At 34.5% G+C, this 20,533-nt stretch overlaps 5 protein-coding genes across 5 annotated transcripts; 1 reads left to right on the forward strand and 4 right to left on the reverse strand.

Annotated features, from left to right (window-relative positions):
- Window positions 1-3,230: 3,230 nt before the first annotated feature.
- On the reverse strand, window positions 3,231-4,250 carry MONOS_11583 (uncharacterized protein; the record flags this gene model as incomplete). Its single annotated transcript, XM_067864125.1, has 1 exon — window positions 3,231-4,250. The coding sequence occupies one exon, from the start codon at window positions 4,248-4,250 to the stop codon at window positions 3,231-3,233; it is 1,020 nt and encodes a 339-aa protein (XP_067724808.1).
- Window positions 4,251-4,468: 218 nt separating this feature from the next.
- MONOS_11584 (uncharacterized protein) lies at window positions 4,469-7,892 on the reverse strand (the record flags this gene model as incomplete). The annotated part of the gene is made up of 5 exons (XM_067864126.1): window positions 4,469-5,248; window positions 5,552-5,808; window positions 5,991-6,211; window positions 6,657-7,606; window positions 7,659-7,892. The coding sequence occupies 5 exons, from the start codon at window positions 7,890-7,892 to the stop codon at window positions 4,469-4,471; spliced, it is 2,442 nt and encodes an 813-aa protein (XP_067724809.1).
- A 3,886-nt stretch (window positions 7,893-11,778) lies between these two features.
- On the forward strand, window positions 11,779-12,477 carry MONOS_11585 (uncharacterized protein; the record flags this gene model as incomplete). Its single annotated transcript, XM_067864127.1, has 1 exon — window positions 11,779-12,477. One exon carries the CDS (start codon window positions 11,779-11,781, stop codon window positions 12,475-12,477), a length of 699 nt encoding a protein of 232 aa, XP_067724810.1.
- Window positions 12,478-15,455: 2,978 nt separating this feature from the next.
- On the reverse strand, window positions 15,456-16,487 carry MONOS_11586 (putative multidrug resistance-associated protein 14; the record flags this gene model as incomplete). Its single annotated transcript, XM_067864128.1, has 2 exons — window positions 15,456-15,554; window positions 15,717-16,487. 2 exons carry the CDS (start codon window positions 16,485-16,487, stop codon window positions 15,456-15,458), a joined length of 870 nt encoding a protein of 289 aa, XP_067724811.1.
- Window positions 16,488-16,520: 33 nt separating this feature from the next.
- Window positions 16,521-20,424, reverse strand: MONOS_11587 (putative ABC transporter family protein; the record flags this gene model as incomplete). The annotated part of the gene is made up of 8 exons (XM_067864129.1): window positions 16,521-16,954; window positions 17,039-17,371; window positions 17,514-18,014; window positions 18,366-18,632; window positions 18,834-19,100; window positions 19,286-19,634; window positions 19,879-19,965; window positions 20,155-20,424. 8 exons carry the CDS (start codon window positions 20,422-20,424, stop codon window positions 16,521-16,523), a joined length of 2,508 nt encoding a protein of 835 aa, XP_067724812.1.
- Window positions 20,425-20,533: the final 109 nt, after the last annotated feature.

The following is a 20,533-nucleotide window of genomic DNA, read 5'->3' on the forward strand; positions in this document are numbered from 1 at the left end:
AACTTGTTTGTCTGTTTCAACTGTTTTTCCAACACCACCTATCATGATAAAGTTTCGATCAATGATATTCATGCACTCAACAATTAAAACACCACTCTTATATCCCACAATTTTTGGATAAACTTCTATTATAAAGCTTATCTGAGCTTGCATTAGCCCTTGTCATAGTAATAAAACGATTAATAAAAATTTTACCAGACCAATTTTGTTGCTTTCTAATCTTGTATTTTTGAAAACTGTCCGTTTTTTGTTGCAATTGAAGCACATCCGATATCTGTAAGTTCCTTTTTCATTCAATAAAGCCAAACTCTTATGGTGAATAGTACACTCTTGATGTTTGTCTTGTTAAACAAATCGATAAAACCACTCCCAAGCCTTTTCTTCATCAGTGAATGTTTTCAAAAGTTCAAAATTATGTTCCTTTTCATCTTCAGGAAAATCCATTTTCACTGAAATTTTTTTTGATCAAACTCACAAAACGTTGGTTTCACTCATTATCATATTTTTTTATTAAAAATATTGGTGATTATTTTTAAAATTATAACATTTTTCGGGGTGTTTATTTTTCTTTGATTGTTTGTCATTGGGAAGAGATTTTGAATTCAAATGTCGAATTCATCGCAACTGTTTTAAAAAACAAATGTGAGAGCTGAATTGAAGATATAGATGTCTTTTATAAGTCTTTCACTTTTCAGTGTTCATTTACTGATTTTCACGGAAATATTTCGAATCGAAAATATTGAATGAAAAAATATATTTTGAAAAATAATTACCCATATACTAATCATTTTCAAGCATTTTTAATAACATAAAGATTGTTGGAATACACTAATAAATATGTTGTAATAGAAAAATAAAAGTTTTGAGCACTTCGATATAATCCCATTATCCCTTGGACTGCAACTGAACAAATTGAATCCTTCAAATAAATTATTCTGGAATATCCTCTTCAATAATGAATCCAATAAATGAAAAACTTAGCAGTCTTTTGTCGAAGCTTCTGATAAACCTTTTCCCAATTTCATAAATTATTTCTGACATTATAAAATAAAATTATATAAAATTAATATTTTATTTGCGCTTTTGAATAAAGAAGCACTTTTTTTCTGAGCTCACAAAAGTGGGAATTTTTGATTTTTGGTGAGTTGTATTTGAATGAAAAAACTTTTTAATCACGAAAAACTTGAAGAAAGTGGTTCGTCAATTATTGTTTTAAGCTCTTCCATGTATTCATCACCAGTTTTCTTTTATTTTTGTTCTTTTTTGAAGAGTCATGAAACACTGTTGTCACTTTTTTCTGCACTTTTTTCCACATGGCCAATCGATGTTCATCAATGTTTCAAATATTGGTAAAAAAACATCTCCAATATATCCAAAATACACAAAAGTTCCTCCAAGAGATGATATAAACATAACAGCTGACACTTTTATTGATCTTTGGGTGACAATTACAGTTTTATCCAGTTTCAGTTTGATATTCACGCCAAAACACATGCTGTAATGAAGATCAAACCTATCAACTGTGGAGCCATTTTGAAAAGAAATATGGTTAAGAAGATGACCTCTATTTTGATATCCTTTTTTAATAAATTCATCTTTCCTAAAAATGGAATTGACAAGCTCCAATGTTATGTTTGTTGACTTTGAACCACTGAAAACGCTATTCAGTCCACTCACTGTGATTTCTTCAATTGAAGATAAATAATTGCCATTTTTAAGCACTTGTTTGTTTGTGTGGCTTTGTGTAGGAATAGCTGAGTCAATTGATGCAGAAACTTTTATTGCTCTGCAAGTGGCTTCCCTATCAGATGAAAACATTGAAAAGAGAATGGAATGGTAATCGCAAATATTGATATCAACATTACTTGCATCAATGGATATCAAACAGTTTTTTGTTGGTGGATAAAAACTGTTGCTGGAATTATATTCAATACATTTTTGACTGAATGAATAATTCTTATTGTTGTTCGATCCATTGATTACCCCTTTTTCAAAAAGTCAAGAAATTCAAATGAATAATAAAAATGAAAAAAAAATAAACAAACCAAATGTATCAAACAAGGTCCTACAAATTCCCAATTTTTCTGAACACTCATTTAATTCATTGACACATTCGCCCGAGTAATCCATCAGTGTCAGATCGACTGTGAAATTTTCATTATTAATTTTTTTCAATTGAACATTTTTTTCCGAAGTTGCATCAACAGTTGTTTTTGTTTCCTCAATGTTGAATAGGGCAATTCCCAAAATATTGGAAATTATTGCACCCAACATAAAAAACAAGCCCACTATAGAAATAAATCCTCCAAATGTTGTCTTTTTTATCTGCTTAATACTATTAGGGTCAACTTTTTAATGGGACTTTTTCCCTTATTGGCACTTTTTTTGTTTTTGACTGCCAACTTTCAACAAACGTTGATTGGCTTTCAGTACTTCAAAAAACCTTTTTTACAAGTTTAACACAATTTATTAACAGTTTGTTTTTTAATTTTTGCTTATTACACATTGAGAAATTACGTTTTTTTGTTAAATTTGAAAGGACTTTTACCAGCCAACTAGGCAACGTCCAAGAAATTGGATACATGTTTTGAATAGCAAATACTATTATCTAACTACTTTTAAATTCTTTTTTTTCATAAACACTTTTTTCTTGTTTTTTTCACATTTCATTTTTTTAACAACATTCTAACATAAAACCGATTATTTCTTTGTTAATATAATGAAATGAAAAAAATAAAAATTTGATATGGAAAACAAATAGTCTAATAATAAAGTGTTGGAAAAATGAAACATTAATTTTTACTATTTATCTGAAACGGACAAATGGCGCTAACTTAAAATAATCGATGATCAAGTTTTTGTAAAAAAGTTAAGTTCTTGACAAATTGTAAAAATTAATGTTTCATTTTTCCAACACTTTATTATTAGACTATTTGTTTTCCATATCAAATTTTTATTTTTTTCATTTCATTATATTAACAAAGAAATAATCGGTTTTATGTTAGAATGTTGTTAAAAAAATGAAATGTGAAAAAAACAAGAAAAAAGTGTTTATGAAAAAAAAGAATTTAAAAGTAGTTAGATAATAGTATTTGCTATTCAAAACATGTATCCAATTTCTTGGACGTTGCCTAGTTGGCTGGTAAAAGTCCTTTCAAATTTAACAAAAAAACGTAATTTCTCAATGTGTAATAAGCAAAAATTAAAAAACAAACTGTTAATAAATTGTGTTAAACTTGTAAAAAAGGTTTTTTGAAGTACTGAAAGCCAATCAACGTTTGTTGAAAGTTGGCAGTCAAAAACAAAAAAAGTGCCAATAAGGGAAAAAGTCCCATTAAAAAGTTGACCCTATGTGTATCTGGATCAAGAGAATCAACGTATTTATTCGAATAGCCATCAAGCTTCCATAAATACTTCTTTGATGGCAAGCAGAGGAAAAGAAAAGCAACAATTACACCCAATACTGTTGATGCTGAGTATGCAACGATATTCGCTTTGAGTTCATCTTCAGAAGGGATTTTATACAACTCTGGTTTGCTGGATTTTAATGATTCAGTCAGAGGATTCTTATTTTCTCTTGAGGCTGAACCCATCGGGCAATAATCATTATCCGAACAATTTTCATATTTTTTCGAACAATTTTTTCCTGAAAAATGACCAACTGGAACCGGAATGCATGCAAATTTTTTGGAACCAGAGAAAAATCCATATGTTCCTTCTGGGCATGGAACACACTTTTTGTGACTGAATTCATTTGAATAATAACCAATTTCACAAAATTTACATTCTCCATTAATTTCAACAGAACCTGAAGCGCAATCGAATGTGTCATTTTGAAGCTTGAATATTCTTAAAGTGTCAAGTGCCGAAGCCATTACTGTCCCATTTTCATTGATCTGTCTCCCTCCAAAGCAGAAAACCTCTCGCTTTTGAACAGCGCATCCAGCTTCAACAACATCAAGATTCTTTCCATTAGAAAATATTGTTCCGTCATCTTCTGTCACAGATGCTGTTCCATTCTCATAAAATTTGACAACTTTTAAAGTGTTCACTGCCCTTCCATCGTTTATCCCTCCAAACATCAATACTCTATCATAAAGTGGTAATGCAGTTCCTTTTTGGTTGAAAAACGTTTGATAGAAATTTTCATCCTTGACAACTTCATACAGTGAAAAGCCAATCTTTTCACCCTTCAACCATTCATCCATTGGGACTCGTTCAAAGTCAACATTTCGAACTTCATGTTTCATTCCGCCAAGATATATCAAATTTTGTATCCATTTTTCAGCACTGTTATATTTCTCTTTTTGATTTGTATTTTCCGTTTTCCTTGTTTCATACAGAGAGGAATTGGTATAGTTGTTATTATGAATGTTTGGATTACGAAAAGCATCCGATAAATTATTATTCCTTTTGTGATTTTGAGGATTTTCAAATTTTTCTTCTTTTTTGTGAACCTTCATGTCCATCACAAAAATTGTTGGAAGAAATGATCCACTAAATATCCCTGAAATCCATCTGTCGGACTGAAATAAAAATAACCCAAAGCGCTCAAATTCATTCCGTAATCACTTCTTCCTCCAATAACAAACAAGTAATCCTTGTACATCACCTTTGCTGCACCATATACAGGAATAGGCTTAGAAATTGAATTTTTTCCCAGTTGCTTCCATTTATTTTCCAATAAAGAAAATTCCCACAATTCATTTGAAGGCTCCACTTTTCCTATTTGAGGATTTGGCCCAAGTCCTCCGAAAATCAATAGACGTCCGTAATCAAAGCAATATGAAGCAAGTTCCCTTGCTGGATGAATTTCTGAATCCAAATGTGGAACAACTTTTTCCCACTGCCTGTTATAGCTTGACCAAAATACCATATCGTTAAATATTTCTCCTGTAATGGTATCACGACCACCATAAACAAAATAATGTTCTCCAACATAACCCACAATTGGATTCACTCTGGGCGAAGGTACATAATTATTAACTTTAATTAAAGAAATAAACGAAGTGTTGAAATCAGTTGTGAGAAATGCTGAGTCAAAAGCTTTTGAAGAACCACCATTGAAGGACTTATCTGGCAAGGAAAGGCTATCAACATAAGTTAAAAATGCACTGCAAAATTGTCTTCTTCTATTAATGGAATAATCAGAAAAAATTTCCTTTTCGGTTTGATTCAGTGATAAATCCTCTTTCATCACTATGACTAAATCTGCTGTAAGATCATTTGGAGTTTCTCCTCCAAAAATCTAAAGATTCACATCATTATCTGTAGTGTTAGTTCAATCAATAAGATAAAAATATTTTTGTTAATGAAATGCTTCCTTAATATATGCAATTGATGGATTTTTCCCTTTTGTGACAACTTCACTGAGATCAAAGAAAAGTGACGAATTCATTATGTTTGATAAATTGTGAATGTGTTGACCACCGATAATATATGCATAAGCTTTATCTATTGTAACGAACGATGTGTGCCCGAAATTGGATCTCGATATTGGAACATAACCTTCATTTTTATCATTGCCAGTAATTTTCACATCTTCCCAAACAGGATAAGCATCAACTATTTTAGCTCTGAACATTTTGAGCAATGAATCTGTGCTGTTTCCTGTGTTACCTCCGAAAACAACAGCATATCCATTGGCCACCAGCATTCCTGAACATTTGCATGGCTTTGGAACTTCTCCTCTTGAAGTGATATTTAATTTTGTCCATTGATTCGTTTGAGTATCAAATTCCCAAACATTATTTAAAAGCTTAGAGGCACCGATTCCTCCGAAGATATAAAGTCTGTCTCCGTCAAAGTCTACGCCATTGAGTATCTTGCCTCGGGAATTGAATCTCCTTGATCAATTTCTCTCCAAATATGAGACGAAAAATCAAATGCCCAAAGAATATTTGTAAATCCACTATCTTTCCACCAACCCCAGATGAAAAATGTGTTATTCACTCTGAATTGAGCAAAATTTTTAACAAATGGTTTCAAACTTTCCAACGGCATGTCTATGCGCTCTATGTGCAAAGGATGTTGTTCAACAATAAAAGCATCTGTTAAAATGCTGTCATCATACGAGACACCTCCGTAAACGAATAAGCAATCTTTTCCATTGTTTGTGAAAAACTGAACGAAAGGAGAATAACGAGGATTGATCTGACATCCATATTCAGGAAATGTTTCCATTGATAGCACAATCTTCTTTTTTTCATTGCTAACAGCACATTTGATGCAATATTAAAATAACAAAAAATTAACCATAACTTTTGATCTGTTATGTTTATTCAAAAATTTGAATAAAGTGATTTATAAACCCGAACTTTTTTTTTATTTTTGTTCGAAATAAAAAAAAATTTTTTTTCAAGCAATCATATTTTGATAACAAAAATTGAAATGATTAATAATACATATAATCAACAAGTTCTCTCTTCATAATTTTTCTGGAATTTTTCTGCTTTGATTCATCATCCAAAATATCATCATTCAAAATGTCTGATTTGCAAAATTTTCTTTTTTTGGGCTTTTCAGCTGCGAAAAGAATTTTTTCTTCTTTTTCATCATAATTATCTTTTCTTTTCTTATCTTCTTTCATTTTCTTTTCTTTTTTCCATTCTTCAAGAAATTTTTGTTCAGTTGTAATTTTTCCAAAAAAATCAAACCTGTGTGTTCTCTTTTTCAGTGTTACTGAAGGTTCCTTTGGAAGTGTTGATAGTACTGAATGCCACTCGTTTGAAAGCACGCCGCTTTTCTTGAACGAAGAAACAACAGTTGCAGGAAGTAATGCTGTCTGAAGAGCTTGTGGAAGAACGTTGGAGATGGCCTCACGTCGAGGAGAAATGGAAGAATCTGGAGGCACAGAGTATAGAGAGTTGATGCATTTCTTGAAGACAGCAAACACACCACGATCAAGAGGTTGTGTGATGTGTGAACTGTGAGGAATAAAAGTGACGACGTCAATGTTGTTATTAGCAAATTTCTGCCATATGTCAGGTTGAACCCGAGAAGAGTGAGAATCCAAAAGCAGAAGACATCTCTCATTGGTTCTCATTAATATTTTCCTTCTTTCGATGATTCCAGTTAATAAAACCTCTTCTGCGTATCGTTGAAATATGCTTTCCGTCATCCATCCATCGTTGTTATCACAAACATCAATGAATGCGCTTAGAAGAACTCGCATTTCCTTTGGTAATTTGTGGCATGGCCACAATACAACGCTTTTGAGAGAATATCCATCTGCAGCAGCTGCGACAACCAAAGTGGCATTTGGCATGTTTGTTGGTGTTGTATGAAATCCAGCTGGAACTCCTGTGGGGTGAATCACAAGAGTTTTGAAGGAATCCGATAAGCGGAGTGAAGATTCATCGGTGTTAAAGATTAAAGAAGGTGAATAATGATGAGAATTGTGAAGATTCTGCAGAAGCTCGTAGAAAGGAAGAAGAGCTTGTTGATTGGATACTGAAAGACGTTGGATATCCACATTTCTGGGCATGGACGCTTTGAGCTCAGAATTCCTTTTTGCAAATAGATATGGATTTGATTTGGACACACTGGTGTTTTCATCAACATCAGTTTCTGATCGTCTTTTTTTGTCGGAAAGGACGGATTCCATCTGAAAAATGTTTATTATCTAAAACGAAAGATAAATAAATGTGTTATCAAACTAATTCTCTTGTTCTCTTGGCATTAAAACTTGTTCCGGATAAACTTTCGATTTTGATAACTCCAACAATAATGTTTTTGTCCTCTTCATTGAATAGTTCTGGCCTGCCAGGTTTTGCAACAGCTCTGCCACTCTCAACTGCTAAAACTGCTCTAATTATTGCTGAACAAGAGAACTCTTTGGTATTTATTGCATCAACGATTCTGACATGTCCATCAACAACAATACGTGCCATGCGTTCTAATCGATTTTCAATTCTTCGATATTCGAATGATATCATTTTTTCTCGAAGAATTAAATGTTCACGTTCTCTTTTGGTTTTCACAACACTCATTGAAAAAATATTCTGGTAATGATCTTTTTTTATTTTTTTTAAAATAATTTTTTTTTGAAATGAAAAAAAATCAAAAAAAAAATTTTCCATCAAATTCTAACTTTGTTCCGTTGCTATTACCTAATCTCCTCAGGGGAGGCACTAATCAAAGATGGAGGAGCTTATTCTCACATCTCCTCCCCATCAGAGAATAGGTGCAGTAATTTAATCCAGAATTTTAGTCATCGATTTTTCCTTATATACCGAAAACAATTAATAAAATATGAAAAGTGGGAAAAATCAACTTATTATTAAAAAAAAGTCAGGGTTTTTAAAAAAGCTCGGGTTAATAAATCACACTATTTGAACCAAAATATGGGGCAGAATTCTTGCATTTATGAAAAATTCAATGATTCGTTCCAAAAATTTACGGCAATTGAATAATTATAAATCTGACATTTCTTTGCAATATTAAACATAGAAATATCAAAAATCGAAAAAATCTTTGAAAGAACAGTGTGGAACAAAATTCATAAATCAAAATATTTTGTCCCATATATCTTTCAAAAAAAATATTTATAATGGAACGTAATTTTTTGATTTTTGAATTTTGTCCAAATGGATTAAACATGATAAGAATTTATGAAATGTACTTGAAATTGATTGATAAACTTTTTTGTTTAAAAAAGGCTTCTTTCGGATCATCGAAAGAACAAGAATAAATGGAAATAGCTAAGAAGACTAAAGTTTGAAACAATGCAAAAAATATTCATTTGTTATAAAAATGGAAAAGGCTCAATATGAAATATTTTCAAAGAGGAAATAGAGAATGTTCAAAAAAAAGAAAGAAAGAAAACACAAAAATCTTATTTTTTTGAATTATTTGGTAAACTGGAATTCAAACGAATGAAGACTCAAACATTCGGAGAAAAGTAATTGAAAATAATGACATTTTTCATATTCATTATTGTTAAATATAACAAAAAATTCCATTTGCGATGAACTGAAAAAGGAACATAAAAAAGGCGTTGTGAAAGTTATATTGCAGGTGAATGAAGAGTTGGTGATCAAATCAACCAATGCGTCATCTTGCTAACTTTCATTAAGCAATGGAAAAGGAGGGTTTCTGTGTTTGGGTTGTCAAAATTGTTTGAATGAAATACAATTTCTCTTTGATGTTGGTGTGACTTTTGAGAACAACAAAGCAGATATTGGATAGAACATGCTCATTTTGGGAAAGGATTTTAATTCATCTGTGACAAATGAGTCATTTGCCTTCGATTATTCATCAATGATAAATGATGACAATTTGTTTGTAGGAAGTGATAACTTTCATTCAAATAAGGATTTGTTTATGTTCCTTATTCCATACAGCTCATTTGAGATATTTATCTCATTCAAAGGATTTGACGTTGCAAGACGTGGAAGTGAGGAAGAGCCTTGTTTCACAATGTGGAAAGGGATGAAAAACATGAAAAAGGAGAATAAAAAAAAAACAATTCAGATTGAAGGATCAACTATTATTCGAGATTCATTCAACATGTCCAATTATCAGATCAAAAAGGGAGTAAAGATGGGAGAAGAAGATACAAAAGCGATATTGAATTTTGAAAAGGCAATTGGAAATCAACTGGAATATTTTATGGAAAATGATATTCATCTTGAATTGACGAATATCCAACTCCAACTGACAAATGAATTTGACAACTCAGCCAAAACAATTATTTCAAACAAAGGAGGAGATTTAGTGATATGCGAATGTTCATTCCATTCAGAAGCAAGAGCGAACAATGAATTTGATTGTGTGTTTGTGGATGCGATTGGAGGCAGTGTGGAAGTGAATGAGTTGTCGATTGAATCATGCAATGTTGGAAATAGCATTTTTGCAATTAACAGTGCTGGAATAACTTGCCATTTTGTGAATGTTCGAGTGGAATCGTTGAATGAAAGTGGAGGATGTCTTCTTCTGATCAAAGGATCTGAATTAGCAACAAAGATGAATAAAGAAGGAATAAATATTGAGATTGATAATTCATCATTTTCAGGAGTGAAGAGAAGTGATAATTGTGCAAGTGTTTTTGAATTGAAGAGTGAGAAAAAGATTTGTTTGATTGTGAATGAGGACGACATCACAGAAGACAAAGCAGAAACAAGTGAAAAAGGAGGAGCAATATTCTTCATATTGGGAATGTCTGGATCAATGAAGATGATTGACTCAATAATCACTAATTGCAACTGCAACTGCAACACAGGAAGGAGGAGGGGTGTATTTGGCAACAGATGAAAGAGGAGAATTGAATTTTTCATTTGTGGGGATGAATTTCAGTGACAACTGTTCAAGTGTTGGAAATGATATTTTCATTGAATGTTTCAACATCACATCTCAAATCAATGAAAAACAATTCCAGTTTGATCTTCGAGAAGGTCATTATTCACGAATAAATGCGATATATGGAAGAGATGAATGCGATTATCCGAATGATACAGATCTGATTGAGTTTATCACCATTCATCAGAGCGACACAATTGTTGTGAGAAGTGTGGATGGATCGAATGACAAACAGTGTGGAACAAACTCACTTCCATGAAATTCTATTAATTATGAACTGATTCATCTGACTTTGGATTTCTTGAGCCAAATGTTCATTGTGGATGAAAACATGTTTAGCAGAGAGATTGATCCAAAGGAAATGAGTTTGAGCTCGAAGAATAGAGACTTGTGCAACGTTGAAGTGAAAACAGATATTGAAAGCACAGGGGAAGCTTTGATAACATAAGTGGAACAGTTTCATTTGAGAGAGTGAACTTTGTATTTGATTTGAATCACATTTTTTCACATGAATCACTGATATCTCCAGAGGGAGGAATTCTTGAAGTGATGAATTGCTCTTTTTCATCAAAGCAATTAATAGAAGATGGAAATGAAGGTTTTGCGAGCATTCCATTTAACATTTTTAATATTGAAAAAGGAGAATTACAACTTATGGAATGCAAAGTGAAATATCAAATACTTCGTGAATCAGCGTTATATCTTTCATCTTCTCTTCCATCAGTAATTGATTCATTAACAATTTGCAATTCAACAATTAAAACTTCTTTGATAGATATTTATGAATGTGGTCAAATAACAATTAAGGATTTCAATACAGAAAACATCACAGTTGAAGGAAATGAAGAATCATTGATATGTTACCTGTCAATGAAAAAGACGATGCAATTGACAAATTGCACAATAAGTGGAATCTGTTCAAAAACCACAAAAGGAAAATTGATGAAAGTGGAGGATTGTTTGAATGTGAAAATGGACAGTTGCATTTTGGATGGAAGTTCAAAGGAAAGAAATGGGCAGTTTTTCAATGAGGGAAAAGAGATGTGCAGATGGTCAGGATCTCTTGTGGATGTTGTGAAAAGTTCGATTTTTTATGAAAGATACAACAATCTCGAAATCACCAGAAGGTGGAATAACAATGAGTGGAGGAAATATGATAATTGAAGCAGGGAATATCTCAAATAATAATCCATCAATTGAAGGATATCCATCATTGAGAAGAAACATCATCTGTTCAGATTCAGGAACATTGAATGTGATGAGTTTGAAAGGAGGAGATGGATTGAAGGAAAATTCTTCTCTTTGGATGCTGAATGATGGGTGCAGTTTTGAAGGGATTGTTTTTGAAAGAGCATCTCTATTTTTCATTCCAGTTTTGGTTGTGAAACAGATTGGAGATAAAAGCAGATTGAAAAATATGTGTTCGATGAGAGTGGATATGTGTCAGAGACAGAGGCAGAAAGGAGAGTGCCAAAAGAGATGATAACAGAAGCAGGAGAAGGGGTGGAAGTGAGTGTGTGCATTCAGTTTGGAGATGGCAATAATCCATCATCAACTGATTCTTTCATTCTGAAGAATACAAGCGAAGCAAAGGTGAATGGAGATGACAGAATTGCTGAAGGTGGAAAAGAAGGGAAATCTTATTGGTTGTTGATTGTGATTGCGATATTTGCTGTATTGTTTTTGGTTGTTCTAATTGTCTCCATCATATTCATTGTTCGATGGAGAAGGGCAAAAGAAGAAGCAAAAGATCTGAGAGAGATTGTGAATGATAACATCAGAAAGGATCCGAAGCTGATTGAGATGGTGACGATGGAGATGTCACCTGAGGAGCAGTGGAGGAGAGCAGAGAGGGAGGCAGAGAAGAAGAATGAAGAGAGGATGAAGAAGAGAGTGTATGAGAAAACCTTGGGACATTCCGAGTCTTCAGAGCATCTTCTCTCTGAGAGTGGGTCAACTGAATACATTCTTGGAAGAGATTCAGACAAGATTCCTGATTGGGCTCTTGAGAAAGTTGAGGAAGAAGAAATTCAAAAGAGATCACCATCACCATCCATTTCATCCACTTCAACAACTGACTCAGATTCAACTTTTGTTCGGAGAGAGGATTTGTGCCCGACCGCCTCATCGATGTTGAATCTGGTGGGTGCAATGGCCTGTTCATCTTTTCATGATTAAAAAAATGATTCTGTTGATAAAACAAAATAATAATTGGTAAATATCAATCACGAATGTCAACTTTTTATTTTCCACTTACGAATCGTGATATAATCAATATTTCTAACCCAACCAGAATTGTGAAGTGAAGTGGCATATTGTTTTTGAAGAGAATAACAATGAAATTTTAAAAATGATTATGAAGTGGTTAATGAACAATAAAAACACTGTATTTTCTTTCGAGAGCATTTCAAAATGTTTTTGCAAATATCAATAAATCAATAATAAATAAGTGGTTCCTTTTTTTATATTTTTAATTGTTATTTTTGGATTCAAAAAACCATACATTTGTGAAAAATGATTAAGTTTCTTAAAAACCTTTAAATAATTAATAAGATATTAATGTTTATATCTCATCAAATAACTCCATATTCCAACATTCAAGCACTCCTTTTTAATGATCATTTTGAAATTAACGCATGTGTTTTGCTGGAAAAAGATAAAGCCAATAAATCAAAAAATTAGCTCATGAGTACAAAAGCAATTATCAATCCAAAACTTTTGACAGAAATCTTGAACAATATCAATGGATAATGGAATGCGTCTCAGGAACTGTTTTGAATGAATATGCATGGGCTAATAAAGTTGAGCCATCATCGAAGGAGCTTTTTGCTTCATGCAGATCAAAGGATCAAACATGAAATGCGGCTGAAGTTTTCATTCAAAAAGCATGGGAATTAAAGGCGATCCCATTGGTGAGGATGTTGAAGAGTTGTTCGTAAAATGGTTGATGAAATTCTGTTGTTGTACCAAAGTTGCAAAAAAGGAGAAAACGAACAGGAAAATGAAGAGGAAAATGAAAAAGCAGTTGAAAAAGAGAAAAAATAGAAATGAGTGATTTTTGAGCTACAAAATTCAAAACATTCCATTCCCTTAAACGTTCACAAGATAATCAGAAATATCTAATGAAATTGAATAATATCCTTTTTCATAAAGAAAATTGAATCTTTTATGAAGGCTTGTGATGGTATCTTCGTATCCTACTTCTTCCATCTTTTCAAATATCTTTTTTTCGTTTCCTTTCTTTCCTCTTCTTCCTTTTCATCTTTATTCATTTGTTTCAATCGATTTGAAACGTACGTAAAAAAATGTAAGCAATCAAATGTTGTTGCTTCGTCCAACGTCTGTTGCTGCATTTCCTCCAAAATAGCATCAACTGCACCTCCTTTCAATAAATCTTCAATTCTCACGCATCCGTTTCCCGACATTTGAATAAATATGAAAATGCACCACTTGTTTATTTCTCTGAATTTCTCCTTCGCTGCTCGATATATCTGAACAATGCTGCTTAAAAGCCCAATAAATTCTTCATTCCACAATTCGCATGAGTGAAAAAAGAACTTTATTGTTTTGAGCCACCTCATTAACCTAAACACTTTTTCCTTTTCTTTTTCTTTCTCCTCGTCTTTTCTCTTCCATTCAATGCATGCAGCCAATTCTTTCAACCCTCTTCTTGCTTCTCTCACGAAATGGAGTTCATTCTCAATCACATCTTCCAACATTTTCTCTTTGGAAAATCTTATTATTAAAAACTCCCAAGCAGATTGATAACCAATACGCGTCAGGTTATGATGCTCCTGATGATGCTGGATAATAGATTTTATCTCAATCAAATATTGTTCTTTATTAACTTTCTGTTCAAAAGCAAAAAAGAAACAATAAATGAAGCAAAAACAATTCAAAAAATACATTTTTCAATAAATCACACATTCCACTGCCAAATGTGACCCAACGCCAGTAAAGCCATTTCCACTTCTTTTTGAATCTCCTCATTTTCCATTTTGTTCAAGGCAACCTTCAGAAGGCAAGAAACACAAATTGAAAGTATTTCAGATGAGAAATCAATGCTTAGAAAAATATAGCATTCACAAAGATTGTCAAAAAGATTTTCGTTTCTTTTCTCTTTATTCTTCTGTTCTTCCTCAATCATCTTCTCAATTCTTTTGATCAATGCAGAATGACCAAAGCTGAAAATATGAATTCCTTTTAGCACGTTGCAAAATCCAACATTCTTCAATGTAAAAATAGCATTTCTTATTGATATATTCTTTTCTTCAATCATTTTATCCAGTTCATTGAAAAAGTCTATTGAAAAAATTGATTCAAATTCATCTTTATTCATAACATCCACTTGTTCATTCATTTCAAGGATTTTCTGTTTCTGGTCAATTTCAGTGCAATGCTCCAGCTCTTGAAAGAATTCTTTTAGAAAAAAGTCAAAAAAACGTGAACTTCACCACTTTTGTCTCAGAAATGAAAATTTGCAAACTCAAAAGCTTCTCCAAAAACGAAAACTCCATTTTCCAGTAATTTGTTGACGCATTTTTGTTCGTTTTCATTCTGAAAATTGATACGTTTTTGAAGTTTGCGATAGTTAATAAATCGAATTAAATTGCAAAATGGTAACATATTTTTGGACATTTCAAAGGTAACATTCTTTAAAAATTAAAAGTCATACCATAAAATGCAAATAAACTTCTGAACTGGGTGGAATTAGCCAGGAAGGATTTTTTTGTTGATAATGAATCAAACAAGTAGTTATTCAATATGGGAAGTCGATCAAAGATAATTAATTCAAAAAAATCTTTGAACATGAAAACATATTTTTTATTGTTGTTGAAAAAATAAAACTGTTGTTGGTTTTAATTCAAAGTTTATTCCATTGCTTAGACCTTTGTGAAAGACCTACATTATAAGTTCACTCGACAAGTCAATAGACAAAACAGTAATCATGTTATTAATCATTATTGTGAAATCAAAAAAGAAAAATGAAAGAAATGCATTAAATAAATAAACATAAACAACTCCATTACAAATTAATAGCGTTGAATTACAAAAATGATAGCTAAAAAAATTATAAAAACCCAGAATTGTATTTGATGTTGAAATTATCTAATGGATGCATCTGGCAATGCTTATCAAATATTATTAAAAACATTTCAAGATTTTAATGCAATTGCTCTCAATTGTTCTACATAGGCATCACCCGCTGCTTTTGCCAAAGACAAGAATTTGGAGTTTTCTCTGAACAACAGCTCCTGAATAAACAGACAAATAAATAAATGAAAAATTGTTTTTGTTAGAAAATAAAAAAGAAAAATATGAGAAGAAATAACAAGTGTAAAATACTCACAAAAATTGTGAAAAAAATCCAGCAAATATTTCAATTTCTCATTCAAAATTCAATCAATTGTACAAACCTTTGGTGCTCCACTCTCAACAAGCTTTCCGCTATCCATCACAAACACCAAGTCAGAGTCAGCAACAGTCGATAGCCTGTGTGCAATGGTGATGACAGTGCATTCACTGAAGCACTGCCTTGTCACCTGCTGGATCCTTTCGTCTGTCTCAAAGTCCACACTTGCTGTTGCCTCGTCCATCAGAATGATCCGCGAGCGCCTCAAAAGTGCCCGTGCCAAGCAAAGAAGCTGCCTCTGCCCCACCGAAAAGTTCTGCCCTTCGCTTGCCACGTCTGCCCCAAGCTGCTCCTTCATCTGCTGCACCACCTCCCACAGCCCCACCTGTCCCAGTGCTCCCCACACCTCCTCCTCGCTGTGCTCTCCAAACGGATCCAGATTGTACCGGATACTCCCACTCAGAAGTATGGGCTCCTGCGCTGTCACTGCCACTGCACCCCGAAGTTCTTTGAGGCCCAGCTGTGTGTGGATGTCTCGTCCATCAATCAGAATGGCACAGCCTTTCTTCTGCCACTCCGCCTCCACAATTCGAAGCAGCGCTAGCAGAAGACTCGACTTTCCCGATCCTGTCCTCCCCACAACGCCTACTTTGGCACCACCAGGAATCACAAACGAGACATCGTCCAGAGCCAATGGAAGATTCGGACGATATCTCAAGTCAACATGAGTGAACTCAATTCTGCCTGCTGATGGCCAATTTGACAGCAGATGCGACAAAGAAGATGAAATTGAAGAAGAGGAAGAAGCAGAAGAAGAAACATTTGAAAATTTCATTTCATTTCCATCCACAGATTTCTCTTCTTTTAATTAGCTGCATTTAATCATCTTGCTCTTTTCATTAACATCCTCTGGAACATTTATAGTACACTCTCCCTCTTGCTCCACATCACACAATTCTCTTATCCGCCCGATCTTCCCAACAACAAAGTACAACGACAAAAGCTGGCTGTACAAGTTCCTCCCTGCCGAAACAGCAGAATGTGACATCTGCAGCGCCATCGGTAGAAAATACGTGTTTCTCCCCGCAGCTTTCAAGACAATCGCTGTCAGATAAGTAAGCAGTTCAAGCGCATCATAACACCAACTGCTGATGTTTACAACCAGCGCACGCACACTTTCCCTGTAAAACTCCACATCGCACTGACTTCTGCACAGCTCCCTCTGCCTCTCCTCCACCGCCTCCTGCACTCCAAACGCCCTGATCGTTGCCGCCCCTTCTACACACTGCTTGAAGAAGCGCCCTGATTCGCTTCAAGCAGCAACCAACGAACGGTCAATGCGGTACTTGGCAATGGACGTTGAATGGCTGATCAGTACCATCGCACTTGTTGCCAGCACAACATGCAGCAGAAGCAACTCCGGCATCGCTGAGGGGATTGCCACCATGGCCAAGGGCTGCTTCGCGAGGGAGGAGGCAGTGGCATTAAAGGAGTGGAGCACGCTGTAGCTGATGGAGTTCACTGCATTCAGCCTTCTGTACAACATGCTGGCGGGTGTGGTGTCGAAGAAGCGCATCTGTGCATGGAAGAGCTTTGTGTACATGTCTGTTTTGATGGCATGCGCAGACTGCTGCTGAAAGTGGTTGCTCAGCAGACGCACAGGAATCTTGCTGAACGAAAAGAAGAGACTCGCGGCAAAGAAGATGAAGAACAAGAAGCCTGAAGAAAGAATGAAACAACTCAGAAAGGAAAACAAAAACTTTTGCTTCTTTTGCTTTTTTATGCTTTTTGTGTTTGAAGGTGTTTTTCTGAGGTAAATGTTTGGATGCTTTATCTTTGGAATTGATATTATTTTTGGAACTAATTTCTTGAGATGGTGATGATGATGATGATGATAGAAAAGGAATGTTATTTGCATATTCAATCTTCTTTTCACAATTGTTTTCAAAATTATCACCCAATGTTTCTCTTTCTCTTTCTCCTCCCTTCTTCTCTTCTTCCTCTTCTCCTCCTCCTTCCTTCTCCTCCTTCACTATCACCCCCATCTCCTTCACAATCCCCTTAAACTCCTCCGCCCTGCCAATCTTTCTGATACTTCCATCTTCCTCCATTGCGATGACTGTGTCAAAATAAGGCAGATATTTCGTGTGGTGTGTTGCCAACAAGACAGTCTTCCCTTTCAGCAGCTGGCTGATGCATTTGATGACCAGTGCTTGTCCCACATGAGCATCGACACTCGCCAAAATGTCATCCAACAGAAACACCTCAGCCGATGAACAGGCTGCCCTCGCCAGAGCTATCCTCACACGCTGCCCGCCTGACAGGTTGTATCCTCTTTCGCCCACTTCTGCTTCATCTCCGCCTGAAAGAATAGACAAATCTTGTTCCAGGCAACATTCTTGAATGACAATGGAGCGGTGACTGGGACGAAGGGAGTGTTGAAGAGGTTGTTGGATTTGATGGTGTCGTTGAAGATGAAGGGAATCTGGGTTGAAAATGACGGATATAAGAACAAACGATGAATATTATAAGGAGAAATAAAAAAAAATCAGTTCAGTAAAAGAATTGATGTTCAAAATGTTTATCATTAATTAAGAAATAAATAAAATAAAAAATAATAATAAATCATTCATTTTCATTTTTATTCATCTTTAATTACACACCTGAGGCACATAAGCCACCTTTCCCTTCAAAAATCCCTTCCCTTCCAAACAGATAGTCTCTCCCAGAATTGATGCAAGCAGCGCTGTCTTGCCACAGCCAACAGGGCCGAAGATGAGAGTGTGTGAATGTCTCGGGAGGGAGAAGGAGATGTTGCGAAGGATGGGAAGAGGAGAAGGCAGAGGAGGAGGAAGAGGGTTAACGTAGGAGGAGACATCGAGACCATACAGCCAGATGAAGTTGGAGTGGAATGTGTGGAGGAAGGAGGAGAGACGAGATGAAGAGGAAGATGATGATGATGTTGTTGTTGTTGTTGAAACTAAAACAGATGATTATGATGATGATTGTGATTTATCTTTCTCTTCTTTCTCTTCTTTCTCTTCTTTTCCATCTTTTCCATTTTTCTCATCTTTCTCTTTCTTCTCCTTGCTCTCATTCTCTCGGAGTGCTGGCATTTTGAATCGTCTTTTGCTTCCTCTTGTGAATTTTTTGCTCTTTTTGTTGGTAACTTCAAAGCGACTCCACGCAAATGATGCATTTGTCAGGCTAATCACAATGTCAGTATCATTGTTATCATTATTCTCTTCTTTATCTCCTTTTTCTTCTTTATCTTTTACTTCTTCTCTTCCTTTTTTCATTCTTTCTTTCTCTTCTTTTCCTTTGCCTCTTCCGTTTTCTTTCTTTTCTACATTTTCTTTCATCTTTCTTTGATACGCCTCACTTCCTCCATCATCGTCATCACTTTTGGAATCTTCTTTGCTTGAGAGTGAAATAGAACTTTTATCTTCTTTTTCCAAATTCATAGACAAATCATCAATATCTTCTTTCTCTTTCTCTTTCTCTTTCTCTTCTTCCTTTTTGTTCTTTCTTCTTTCTTCCTTTCCTTCATTTCCGTTATTTTCATCATTGCCTTCTCCCTTTTTATCATCCTTTCCATTTCCTCCCTTCTCACCTTCAACACTCTTTCCAAACTTCTTGATAACTCTTCTAACTTCTTTGACCTCCTCCCTCTCTTCCTTCTCTTCTCCATCTTCTTCTCTTTCCCCTCTTCTCTCTCTTTCTCCTCGTATCTATCAGGCGACTCATCTGCCTGCAGCAGCATCTCCATTCTCTCAATGTCTGCCTTGTCCAGCCGGATGCTGTTCAGCATCGACGGAATGCCATTCAGCGATGTTCTGAGTGACTCGACTATTCTGATGGAAGGAAACAGCGCAGACGCCTTCAGAGGTAGATGCTGCCAGAAACGCAGACCAACGAGCACGATGAGGGTGAGTGTCTTCACAAGCGACTGGAGGATGTCCCCGATGGTGTTGAAGAGGACCTGAAGAGAGAGAGAGAGAGAGAGAGAGAGAGAGAGAGAGAGAGAGAGAGAGAAGAAAGAATGAATGAAAGAATAAGTTGTGGAATATTTATTATTATTTTCATTTATATGTTAGATTAATTAATTATGAAAATATAAAATAAAAAAATAAAAAATAGAAAATAGAAAATAAAATTGAGAAGAAAAGAAAGGAAAAGAAAAATAGGAAAATTTCAATCAAAAATTCATAATTAAAAAACAATACTCCTTTGCGAATGAGTTCATCTTGTCGTCTTCCTGATTGAAGAAGCTTGTCTTTTATCATTTCTTCCCAGCCGTTTATTTTTATTAACTGAAGTTTTAAGAACAGCGATGCAACACAAAAAAAGAAAGAGAAAGAGAAAAAGTGAAAATATTAGATTATCATCCCCAAAAATAAAATAAGCAATTTTTTATATTTTTAGGATTTCTTTCTTTCTTTTCACTATTTTTTCTTTTTTCTAAAAATAACACAAATGGAATATGAAATTGGATAAAATACCTTTATTTGATCAAACACTTCAATTGTTGTTTGGTCTGTCCTGTCCGATTCGCCTCGATATCGCTCGTACTGTTTCTGCGTTTGCCTCGAAATCCACGCAGAAATCGGTGAATCAATGATTACCATCAAAACAACACAAAATGATGATTTTCCAAAAAACGTAACAAGCGTCTTTACAGAAAAATACACGTCAAGCGGCATCACCATGAAGTTTTTAACAGATTTAAACGTACTCAAAATTCCGCATGAGCTTGGTTCCGCATATTGCATTAATCTTCCTTCACCATCTCGACTTTGTTCATCTTCGCTCAGCCTCAAAGTCTTTTGTAATAAAATCTTTTTCAATACCCGATCAACGATGTTGTTCATTATTGCCTTG

Source organism: Monocercomonoides exilis (genome assembly GCF_001643675.1).
Source record: "Monocercomonoides exilis strain PA203 chromosome Unknown scaffold31-1199392, whole genome shotgun sequence".
Classification (NCBI taxonomy): domain Eukaryota; phylum Preaxostyla; order Oxymonadida; family Polymastigidae; genus Monocercomonoides; species Monocercomonoides exilis.